The sequence below is a fragment of the Pogona vitticeps genome, chromosome 14 (assembly GCF_051106095.1).
Source record: "Pogona vitticeps strain Pit_001003342236 chromosome 14, PviZW2.1, whole genome shotgun sequence".
Classification (NCBI taxonomy): domain Eukaryota; kingdom Metazoa; phylum Chordata; class Lepidosauria; order Squamata; family Agamidae; genus Pogona; species Pogona vitticeps.
Window position 1 is genome coordinate 365,149 of NC_135796.1, and position 12,012 is coordinate 377,160.

The window sequence follows — 12,012 nt, forward strand, 5'->3', positions numbered from 1 at the left end:
TTCTTCAAGGCAGCCTCTCTGACCCATCAATCACAGTGACAGATAATCTCTCCCTCTTATCACAATACACCCACAACAAAAAACACGCTGATTACCACAATCACCCATTTCCTGAAAAGGACAAAAGCTGATCCCACAGCTATAAATACTCAACTATCCAAACAAACTGCACCAGAGCACAGACAGAGGTCTAATTCCTTTCCTCTGAAGGTGCCGGCCACAGAGACTGACGAAATGTTAGGAAGGACAACCTTCAGAACACGGCCAAAGAGCCTGAAAAACCCACAACAACCATCAGATTCTTCTTCTATTGTTTGGCCAGATGGGGCATCACCACCACCCTGCAAACCAATCTCAGCCAATGAGTGAGTTTGGGCCACTCGCTATGTCTTGGGATCATTCAAAGGAGAAAACCGGGTAGGAAACTAGGTATTGGCCCTGCCTCTTGTAACCTCACCATGCGGTGGGCTTGGATCATCCTTGAAATGTATGTGGTTTTTAAAAAGTGAATGAAAAGCTCATCTCCTAACATTGAATTCATGGCTAATTGTACATTTGTGAGCTGCTGTCAAGGGCTAAAGCACTGAGCATACACTCAAGGTGAATGGAAAATTAAACCTGGTTTTTCCACATTAGTTGCATGTCCACTGTGGCCCATGGACAGCGAGGCATTTCCCTAACTGCTCCTAACCCAGACAGAGTCTATGACCCTGGAGGGTGTTCTTTGCAGTTGTTTGGGTTTTCCCCAAGAGTTTGGAGAAATGGCTTTTTATAGACTACATCACGGGCTGTGACTACACTGGCTGGTGCTTCTGGAAGCTCTAATCCCAAAAGAAACTCACCCCCCCAACACACACACACACACACACACACACACACACACACACACACGGTGAGGCCGTCATGCCTGCGAGAGCTGCACCATGCCTTTCCCATCAGATGTACAGCAGGAAAGTGCCTCTTTTGTAACATCCGACTGCAGATTCTGCTCACTGCCTGCCTCGGACGTTCATCTGCTACTGACAAGGTTTTTTTTAATCACCCAAACATCTAGTGACTCAACTAACGATGCTCTTTCCAGGGCTAGGTGATAGATTCTCTTCATTTATGGGCTAGTTCCAAAACTAGTTCACAAATATACATTGATGTACAGGAACAAGCTGCACCACTCGGAAAACTGCAGTCTATATTAAGTAAAAACAGAGGAATGAGCTGAGGGCAGTTGGCTGGGGTGGGCGAGTGGGGCACCCAGGGCAGTCTTGAAAGTGGGTAGTACTGACCCACAGGCTGTGACTCACTAAGGTGTGTCGTTGGGGAAACAAGATACACCAGCAGCTGAGAGGCTGGGACAATGCCCTGTTTCCCCCTCATTCTGTACAGCTTGTGCCACACCAGTTCAACCAAGTCAGGATGGGTGTTTCCTGGTGACCCATCCATCTACCCCCAAGGCTGTTGAGATTTTCCATCCTCTTCCATTTTCTAGCTCAGCATAACAGACAAAATTCAGTTCAGCAGCACATCTGCAGAACAGTCCAGCAAACTCTGTCTGTGAGCTATAAATAGAGACCTGCTTGGCGGCTCAGCCTGCCATGTGGACTCTATAGGGCAACTGCCAGGCGCTCAGCCATGTGAGGAGTTCACTTCTTCACAACAGAGGGGCTGTTGGAAGCCATGAGCGCAAGGCAGCAATGAAGACCACCTGATTTCTCCAAGACAAGGCTTCTTTCTGTCATCCAAAAAACCTCCAAAGTCCCATCCTTTGATAAGCTGAAGTGTGACACCATGTAATGAACAAGAAGCCTGCAACTGAGCCGATTACAAAACCCACTCGTGATGTTTTCAAACGGAAGGACAGTAATTCAGTACATTTACCCAGCACACCGGCACAACCTACACTGCCTGAACAGGAAACGACCCAAAACACGTTTACTAAACACGGAGGAACTTACTTTTGAGCAAACACTCAAGGGATGGTACTAAGGAATCGTCCCAATGTCAGCAAGTAATGGAAGAGCCTTGTAGTGTGATTGCAGGGGGTGAGAGGGAAAATTCATTTTGTGGAATCTGACAAAAAAAAACAAAACCCTCTCCACAAGCTTTGAAGGAGAAGAACCATTTCCTTCACATGTTCACTTGCAAGGGGGCAAACCAATAGTACCTCCTTTTGGGCATCAGAAACACAATCAGTTTAATTAAAGGCAGGAAGTTACAGGCTTCACATGGCTATTGAAAATATTTTTCCATCTTGCAAGCAATACGTCCCTGCTGGCAAAAATTCTTATCAATGAATCCACATTCAAATGACAGACCATAAATTATGCACACAAAACACAACTTTGACCTTGAATGGTGTTGCCTAGCACCCCATTATTGGAAAATGAGGCATCAACAACCCCACACAGTGGATCTCTGACTGCCAGTGGGTGAGAGTCTCCCATTTTCACTGCCCTTTAGAAGTGATACCATTGTCTCCAATACAGATTGGGAGGTTGGGGGGGGGGAGGCTATCATGAAGCAGCCAGCAACACATCAGCATTCCTGCCCCCTCAGAATTCTCTCTCTCTTTCTCTCTCTCTCTCTCACACAGAGGCAATTGCTTGTTTCCTATTTCATCAGACCTAAAGAAACTATCCAAATCTCAGAAAACCAAATAAGCTAAGTAAAAAGGAAACAAGACAAATGGCAAATATAAGGCAGAATCAAAGCAGAGATACAATAAAAAGGAGACAATTGCAGATCAGGGAGCTATTAACATGTTTATTACACAGTTTAAAGGGTGTTTGTTGTGGCTGTTTTGAAGCCTGGGTGGAAACTAGACCTTTTCTGCCTACAAGGTTTCCTTTGGGTAGCATTTCAGAATGAGCCTTAAAACACGTCTAGAATAAGGAGCCAAAGCCATTAAAATGAGAGGTGTTCCAACTCCAGCAACATGTCCCTCTCATTGGATGGGCAGTGTGTGCTGAGTACTCTATTTTGAAGCATTTACGGATCATGGTTTCAATGCACAATAAACCAAGCCCAGGAGCTTCAAGGGTGAAGGGACTGCTTAGAGGTTTGTGCCACTTTTAAAAGTTTTATTTGCAAAATCTTGCTTTTTGGGTTGTGACTAGAATCTAGTTGATTTCCAAGGGCCTGTTTGTGAATTGGGAGACCCGTTCCTGCCCCCTGTGTAAGATATTGGAGGTCTCATGGGAAACCTCTTACAAAAGGCTTTAAACAATACGTGACTGGCCATTGCTATGCAAACTTCCAGGGAAAAAAGACCAAACTGAAAAGGGGGGGGGGAGATCTGGTGCAGCCAAATCAGAGTTCTCTGAAGCCCTGCATCACTGCAAAGACTTGGTTTATGTATGTGTAGAGGGGCAACTATAAACAGAGGAACTGTTCCCCTCTCCCCCAACTAGGGTGGCTGCCTGCTGGAAGTTTTTTTTTCTTGTCACAAAAAGCGAATTGCAGAAACATGACATTAAAGTGAAAAATGATGAAAATCTCATACTCTTTTGCCTGCCTTGGAGTTTCTTCACGACCACACATCCCCCTTGCAATCCTGGGAGCTAATATTGTAGAAGCTTCCCCACTTCCCTGGGCACGGTCTGAAGGAAGCTAGCTGCAACGCAACAGCCTCGTGAGGGCTACAACTGGCGCACTCTGTTAGAAAAGAGGAATCCGCCTAGCTCCTCTATGAGAGAAGCACCCGGGGATGGTCATCTTGCTTAGCTAAGCGGGGCATCAACAGTTCCACACTCCTCTTCATCTTCTCATCACAGGCTCTGAGGTTTCAGGGATGTGTATACAACATCTGATACATGGCCACTGCAAACCTCTCCATCAAATTAAGGCAATGAGTAAAATACATAAAAACTAAAGACCACTATGCAGGACATCTACTGAGATGCAACCAAAAGAAATCAAGCACATGGTTTGGCCTTTACATGATATACTTAAAAGAGGAGGAAGAGGAAGACAAAAACACCAATAATGTACTTTACAGTAATGTAGGCTTTTTAAAAAGGTGAATCGGAAATTAAAGACTATCTTTTCAAGAAGGCTTATGTTGATAATTTTCTAAAGAAGAACAAAAGTTTCTTGGAAAAAGTCTTCTCTTCCACCACAGAACAACATGGTGATTTCAAGTTCTTGTCTGTCCTCCTCTGTGCTTTTTTTTTTTTTTTTTGGCTTATGGAATTTGTATTTGAGCAGCTGGGTTTCTCTCTAGGATTCAGTTTTATCAAAAATAGTTAATCCATTCATAGAAACAGCATAAAGTAGATCTCCTTTTCTCTTTCCTGTAGGCAGAGTCCCACACAGGGGTTCTTGCACATCTGCTTCATGTTTCCTTCTGCAACCAAATCCTCCTTTTGACACCAGTGTCTTGATCAGAGATCCACCTTCACTGGCACTGGGCTCAAGCAAAGTCCATTAAATACAAGGCTACTGGGTTCAGAAGGAACAGAGCTCCATAATAATGCAATAAATAGAGAGGTGCCACTGATGAGCAAGGCTTCTTGGGTTCCTAAGCAATGCACCAGAAGCAACCTCCTTTGTACCACAAAAGTCCAAAGATGTGAAGAGGTGACATGGGTGGGCCCATTTCATCATCTCCCTTCCCTATGAGTGAAAAGGGGTAAACATTCTGGGTTTTAGGGAGACTGGGTTCCCACATCATTTGCAATACTGCCTCCCGCACTGGGAAATATTTACGCTCAGGCCAAAGTCTTTTAAATATATTTTCAGGAATCCTTAATGTTAGTGTTCCAGGAAGAGGAAAATCACAAGAAAGGAGGAACTGAAATCTTTCCATTTCAAGGCTTGTTCCAGCCGCTCTTAAACTCTGTTGTCTTCCTCTTACTACAAATCATGTCCAGGAGCTACCGGAGGCACAAGGAAACACATTCTGGCTACATCCTTCAAGGCTTATTCCATCTGGCCTCCAGACACAATCTTATGTCTGGCCTGGGGGTCTTCCCTCCACAACCATTAAGAGCTGGGTGATTTTTTTCCACCTGACACATCTATGGCATTCAATAGTGTCTGTTAGAAGTTCCAGACATACGTACACTTAAAAAAAAAAAGACTGCAGGGTTATAATGTCTAGATAAGCTGTTAGGCAAAAAAGAAAATAAAGGAAAGTTAATTATTCATTATGGGGGGGGGGAGAATCAAGGAAGAGTCAGAACCTCTTCCAGTTAGTGACCAGCACCCCATGGAAGCTTGCAGAAGAGTGATGGCAGGATGGAGGTTCTCCTAACTGGAAAGGAGAGAATCCTTGCGGCTGCCCTAAGGATTCTCTGAGCCTCCTGCACAAGGCCCTGGAGGAGGCGGGCTGTCCCTCAACTAAGGACCAAGTAAGGCACTTGCTTGCATGCTTTTCACCAAGAAGGCAAAAGTTGTGTTGTGCTAGGTGGGTTCACAACCAGTGTATAAACCCAAGCTTTGTATTCTTTGCTCTTTCCTGTGGGAATCCCACCATTCAGGTTAAGCAGTCCATCTGCAAGCCACTCTTGCTGCACACCTACAAAGGGAATCCACAGAAGCCCACTTCAATTCAATCCAGCCTCTTCTGCTGCAGCTTGTGGCAGATTAAAAGCAGCAAAGAGCACACCACAAAACTACCTGCAGCAGGCTCCACAGGGGCAAGATACACAACAGGTGAATTGCTTTCAGTTCTTGTGAATAGGAGCTTAACCTACTCAGTGACCAAAACCATCTCATCTGAAGGTCTCTTAAGGAAAGATAGCCATTTACCAAAAAGGCGGAGGAAGCAAGAGGAAAGGAAACCTCATAGAAAGCAGAATGGCCTGGAATATTTTACAGCATCTCAACTCATCTGCATGCAGTTAAATCACATGGGCTGTGCTGGAGTCCTTCAAGACCAGAGTTGGAAGCTGTGTGAACCATGGGCAGAGGTAGGCATAAGCAGAAGCTCTTCAGTGGAACAGGGTGACCAAATTGGGTTTTGTGAACGTAGGCCCATATCTGACATCACCGTCAGGCAAGTGAAGTTGATACAGGAAAAAACAACCTCAGACTTCCTGTAATAATTGTGCATACTGAGGAAGTGGAGAGAGTCTAAGGCAGCCACAAGACCAGGGTTAAGAGTTTCTTTTGTCCTCTGGGGTTCTCTGTTGAGGAGCCACTCAACTTTCATGAGTATTTTGTATGAATAAAAGTCTCTGTGATAACAGTCACACAGAGTTCCTTCTCCTGAATTCATTCCAGCTTGCACTTTCTATAGCATCTGTTCACTTCATTCTCTTCCAACAGAAGTATGAATGTTGTGACAACTATCTTCGTATAAATATTTTTAAAGTTCAGGCTTCTCAGATTAACATCTTAAACCATCTAGTTCTTAAACCATTTGGAGTCAGCCAAACACTTGCGGTAACAAAACCTTGTCCACCAAAGCCACTCAGAATTGGCCCATCGGAGTTTCACCAGAGATCAAGAAATGTGGAAGATACCAGTGGAGCTGAGTTGTGTCATGTCGGGTTCTTGCTTCCCCTAAAGTTCTCTTTTCTGATTCAGGCTCTCAGGTTTCGAAGTATTTGTAAATTGCTGTAACATACAGCATGACATTCTGCCAATCCGGGCGCTCAGTTCGTACCATCTCATTAATATCCTACCAGAGAGAGAGAGAGAGAGAGAAATTTAAAAAAAAAACAGTCTTTAAGAGGGGATACATCTGCCAAGAACTTTGGAAAGTATTCTGCTCAAGCTAAGCATTAAGGCTTTGAGTGCCTCATAAGAAACACTATTATTAAGTCTATTAATAAACAAAACCAGGAAGGCTCTGCCTCTAATGATATACACTGCCAGGTTCACTCACGAGAAGAAAGCCTAGTCTGGAAAGTGTAGTTTTACAGGCCAAGAAGTGTCTGTGCTACTAGATGACATGTTCTGTCTTGCTTCTGCAATACCCAAACAGGACTGGCATGGCTGGACATGATCATGCGAGATTTCTGGCACTCTCCTGAACCCAAAATACCTCAAACGCACATAAGAGCAAGAAAAGTATGGAAGGATGCCAATGTTAAGAGGCAAGGTATGCTTTTCTCTCACCTGCGTGTTCTAGACCAGCATTCAAGGTCACACAAAAGTCACAAGGCAAACACCTACCCTTCAGCACCAACAGCTCCCCACCACCATTCATGGTCCACCCAGACCAAAGAATGCTTATGCTTCACAGCCCCCATCTGTTATACCACAGCAAATTTTGCAGGATGCATCAACAAACGTGTGTGCACCCACCCGTACACAGGCAACACTTTAGACCAGTGGTTCTTAACCTTTGTTACTCGGATGCTTTTGAACTGCAGCTCCCAGAAACCCCAGTCAGGACAGCTGGTGATGAAGGCTTCTGGGAGTTGCAGTCCAAAACTCCTGAGTAACCCAAGGTTAAGAACCAGTGCTTTAGACAGTGGGAAAGGAAATCTGCCTTCACAGAAATGACTCTTCAGACATGGGCTATCTTCCTCTCAGGGCCCTCCATTTTCATTTCATTTTTGGTTGAAGGTGTTTATGGTATTTCTCTCCAAATTTTCTTTGCACAGGAACTTCAAATATACACTTAACAGTGCCGTCATCTACATGTCCACTCTGAAATATGAACAACTGCCTTTTATATAAAGGGATATAAAGTGCCCAAGGCTGCAGAAAATCTTGCTTGTGGGAGGCACTTACCAAAGTGGATTTGATGCCAACACTTTCTGCCGCCTGGAAAGCCAAAGTGAAATTTCTCCTCTGAAAATACAATGAAGGTATAATTAAACACAATGGACAATGCAAATAGCAAAGGCTGCCTCAGAGATTTGTCCGCACAGTATCACTGACTTCTACAAAGCCATTGCTAGAGCACCTTTCTCTTTTAACCAGTGGTCACAGATTCTCCTCAGTGGAAACAACAAGCTGTCCTTGCTCACAGAGAGACCTCACAGAAAACAAACAGGGCAATTTTTTTTAAAAAAAATGCTGCATTGAAGGATTTTAAATGAACATACAATAGATGAAACATTAGGAAAAAGTGCGCATTAGAAGACGTGGTTCCTATGAAGGGGTACTTATCAGCCTCCACAAGAGGCTACAAGAAGAGCAGCGTATATGACAGCTGGATAGAAGAAAGATTTGATCCAAATTTCAAACCATAAAGATTTTTGATCCAAGTGTCCTCTGTATTGTACCTTGTCCTGGCTGTTCAGCTCTTGGTAGGGAATATGGGCTGGGAGGTAAGTATGGAGGATGGCGCAGAAAGCCAAGCCGTCATTCCAACTGCTGCTGAAGTTGGTGATATCAATATTCTAAAGGGAGAAAACAAACACACACTCATGTTAAGTTGAATGTTTAAAAAGAATACAGGTTTTCTTATTTCATAGCGACACCATGGCTTCATGTTGGCACTACAGACTTCCTTTTATTGCCATTTTAAAAAGCCAAGCTATCTTACGAATTAACTGAACCCAAAGGGGGAGTGGTGTGTGTGTGTGTGTGTGTGTGTGTGTGTGTGTGTGTGTGTGTGTGTGTGTGTGTGTGTGTGTGTGTGTGTGTGTGCGTGCGTGCGTGCGTGCGTGCGTGCGTGCGTGCGTGCGTGCGTGCGTGCGTGCGTGCGTGTGTGTGTGTGTGTGTGTGTGTGTGTGTGTGTGTGTGTGTGTTTTTTTTCATCCATCAGCCTTCCTTACCACTGGTTCAGTTGCCAAGAACAGATGATACAAATGCAGGAACAGGTGATACTTTTATTGGACCATTAAAAAAAAGTAAAAATAAAATAAAGTGAGCTTTTGATAAAAAAACCATCTTGCTCAGACTGTGCACCAAGTTCTCATGGGTAGTTCCAAAATTATATGATTCTGTTAAAGTCCCAAGGTTTCATGGTCGCTGTTGGGGGCCAGCTGTAGTCTGCAGTCTTGCAAGATACTTGTGGGGAGTGCTGAAGATCCACCGTATCTGAAGGGCCACCCCTGAAATTCAGTGGAGGTGGCTGCAGCTTCCTTCTCAGGGGCAGTCAAGGCATGTATAGCCACTCACATTGTACATGTGATGCACACAGAAATCTGCCCCCACTTAGCTATCTATTTTATTAGATGCACACTGATTACTTTTAAAGAACTTAGAATTCTGTAAATAAAGGAAAACTATTAAGATAGCAAGTATATAAATACCCTAAGATAAAAGCACTAAACGGCTTTATTATGTTGAAGACGAAAACCCCACAGCTCTAAGGAAAGTCCACGGCTTCAAGCTAAAACATCTTCCTAACACACCAGCGGAGCAGATCTTTTCTCCCGCCACTCTAGTCAAAGAAGATGCTAGCACCATTTTATGGGGACTTTACAATGATATTAGAAACCAGCAGCAACAACAAATGGCTCTTTTAAGACAGATTCTATGAAGAAGGCACAGAGATGAAGTCTACTGACTGGTGTACAGCTCTAGGGTCTCTGGTCAAGGACGGGGGCAGAGGCAAGACAAAACACCTGGCAGACCCTAGGCTCGGGAAAGCTGCATCAAGATATTCCAGAAGCAGGAACACTCCTCTTCCCATTGTGCAGACACTTTTCCCACTGAAAACACTTAATGTTTCTGGTCTCAAGCATTCATACGCCCTGGACTTGAAACTGCGCATCAGTTAGTAATGCTGTCTCTTAAGAACGTATTTTCCAGTCTGGGGACAAACGTGTCATGTACACCATAGGGAAGGGCATGCCATTTCATGTGGTTTTCAGTGTGCAAGGCAGAACATTTCAGGCATTTCCTGCTAGTTGCAAACATTGCAACTTGACACTGATCCAGTGCAAGCAGGTAAAGCTGCCCTGGTCCTGAGGGGAATGTTTTGGGAACAATGCAAGCTGAGGGCAAGAATGCTGACGCATCGAAAAGCTGACACTGACTATGCCAATGTTTGCTCAACTTGCTAAGCCACTGACGGCTAAGTAGCAGGGTCTTATCTTCCTCTGAATGGTGCTCAAACAGGAGGGCATGAGGTATCCAACGTTTTGCTGAGAGACCTCTTAGAGATCAACTAAATATTTGTCTAAGTTGTTTTCATTCTCACCTGTGTCAGCAAATAAGTTTTGGTACATGTAACAGACATCCATTCTGCCCAGGAAATTCAGACTTTGTAGGCTATCGTATTTATCTCTGTAGGTGAAACCGCCACAATATCCAGCAGGCAGTAGGCCCGACTTACTGGCAGGCAATACAATCCTCCTCCTGTGGTATAATGTCTTTCTTTCCTAGGCCTTTTATTCTGCAGTGGACAATGCAGAACACCTGCCAGGTCCAGGCCTCCAAGTGTGGGGCTCCAGATGATGTTGGACTCCAGCTCCCACAAGCGCTCATCACAGGATCTACCGGCTGTGGCTGATGGGAGCTGCAGTCCAAGAACATGAGGAGTTACAAGAGGGAAAGGCTTTTTTTATGGAAGTCCTTCCCAAACTGGACCTCAGCTTTCCCAGTGGGAAAGAAAGCAAGGCCATGCGGTCAGCAGGAAGAGTCCAAGGAAGCAGGCCTGCCTCCATTGCCCACAAAGGGCTTACAGCAATGGACCCTGCAATACACAACACCATTGTATGGAGCAGAATCAAGATATGGGCCAACAAAGGAGGAATGAACCCCAGAATCAGAGAGGAAGGGCAGCCATGTGACAAGGCCAGGATGAAGGGACGACTTTCCCAGAGGTTGGCCTCCATTCTGAGCCTGGTTTATCTGCTGGCAGTCCACCTGAGATGGAGATCATGCTGCTCCCTTATTCCTTTGGCTGAGGTCAAAACATCCCTCCCCTCCCCTCCGCCAATCCAAAAATCTAGATTTCAAATTTTAGCAGCAGGTGATAATATTCATGACAGCATTTTATGAACAATCTTGATGTTCCCTGTTTGTTTGCCAAATATTTTCAAGTTCTTTCCAAATGCATAACTTACATTAAGAATTCTGTACATATTTGCTTAAATGGCACCAGAAATGCTGGCTTTGAAGTTTTAGATTACTGGACACAGTAAAAAAAAATCAATAGCAATCAGATGCATTATGAAGAGAAACTGATGGCTGCTGAGGAGGCACAAACCCACAGTGGGAACATCCCTCCCAGTAGAGGGTAGTGCTGGCTCCACCAAGAGCAACTGCACCCACTTAATGGTTGCAGCCTTTGCACATTAGGTTACAAATGAAGATTCTGGGAAAGCGTAAGCAGTTGCCATATTTAGCATCAGGGAGGAATTGTTTCAGACAGGAAACATCTCGCTGCTACTGCAACATCGAAGGGAAAGGGTTTCGGCACAGCTGTAAATCCTGCCGGATGCAAGAGTGACGGATCAGGTGCAGCACGTGCTCTTCGGGCCTTTCTTCAACGCAAGGACACAAAGAACAGGACAGCTGGCGTGTGTGTGTGTGTGTCACTTGTTCCTCAGTGACAGAGCAACAACCAAGAGCTCAGGGCTCACAGAAGCTCACCGTTTCTCCCTGCTAAGCTGCGAGTGAACTGGCCCACGGGTGCCTGCCGACCCCAGGGAGCTGCTTACAAATCAACAGACTGACAGGTTTCCTATCACTGCACAAAGGGGTTTTTATGTGCATCTGCGTGTATGTTCCCTCCTTGATGCATAGGCTACAGGGCAGTCCAGTTTCTGGAAAAGTTCTAGTGGAATTTGGGAAAGGGATTAAGTGCGTGATTGTTTATTCTGAACTCTTGGGTGTTTTATCACTTTTCAGACTGGGCTCAGCAGCAACTGGCAAAACCAGAATTTAAAAAAGGAAGAAGCACACACCACCTTCAGTGCACATGCAGTCCTGAAGAGAAAGAAGCAGACTATCTTAGGTCCATCTGGTCTACCTCTTTGTCCCCAGAATGAGTCACACAGCACACTGCTCTACCTTTTTTTTAAAAGAGTAGCCACATTCTTTGAAAAGGTCTTGGTATTTTACCTAAACCGTAAAGTCATAGAAATTCACACCATAAACACAGATAATGCAAGGCATAATTCCAACAGGAAGGTAAGAATATGAAAACCTAACGCAACAATG

The 12,012-nt window shown here is 44.7% G+C and overlaps 1 protein-coding gene across 3 annotated transcripts in view; it reads right to left on the bottom strand.

The window, feature by feature from the left end:
- Nucleotides 1-2,737: 2,737 nt before the first annotated feature.
- Nucleotides 2,738-12,012, bottom strand: part of SPECC1L (sperm antigen with calponin homology and coiled-coil domains 1 like) — a 40,374-nt gene continuing 31,099 nt past the window's right edge. For all 3 annotated transcript variants that reach the window (XM_020799148.3, XM_072983080.2, XM_020799147.3), the window contains 3 exons: nucleotides 8,178-8,294; nucleotides 7,681-7,740; nucleotides 2,738-6,619 (listed from right to left, as the gene is read on the bottom strand). In XM_020799148.3, coding sequence (XP_020654807.3) covers nucleotides 6,530-6,619; nucleotides 7,681-7,740; nucleotides 8,178-8,294 — 267 coding nt within the window. In that variant the 3' untranslated portion in view covers nucleotides 2,738-6,529. The remainder of the gene's footprint in view (nucleotides 6,620-7,680; nucleotides 7,741-8,177; nucleotides 8,295-12,012) is intronic.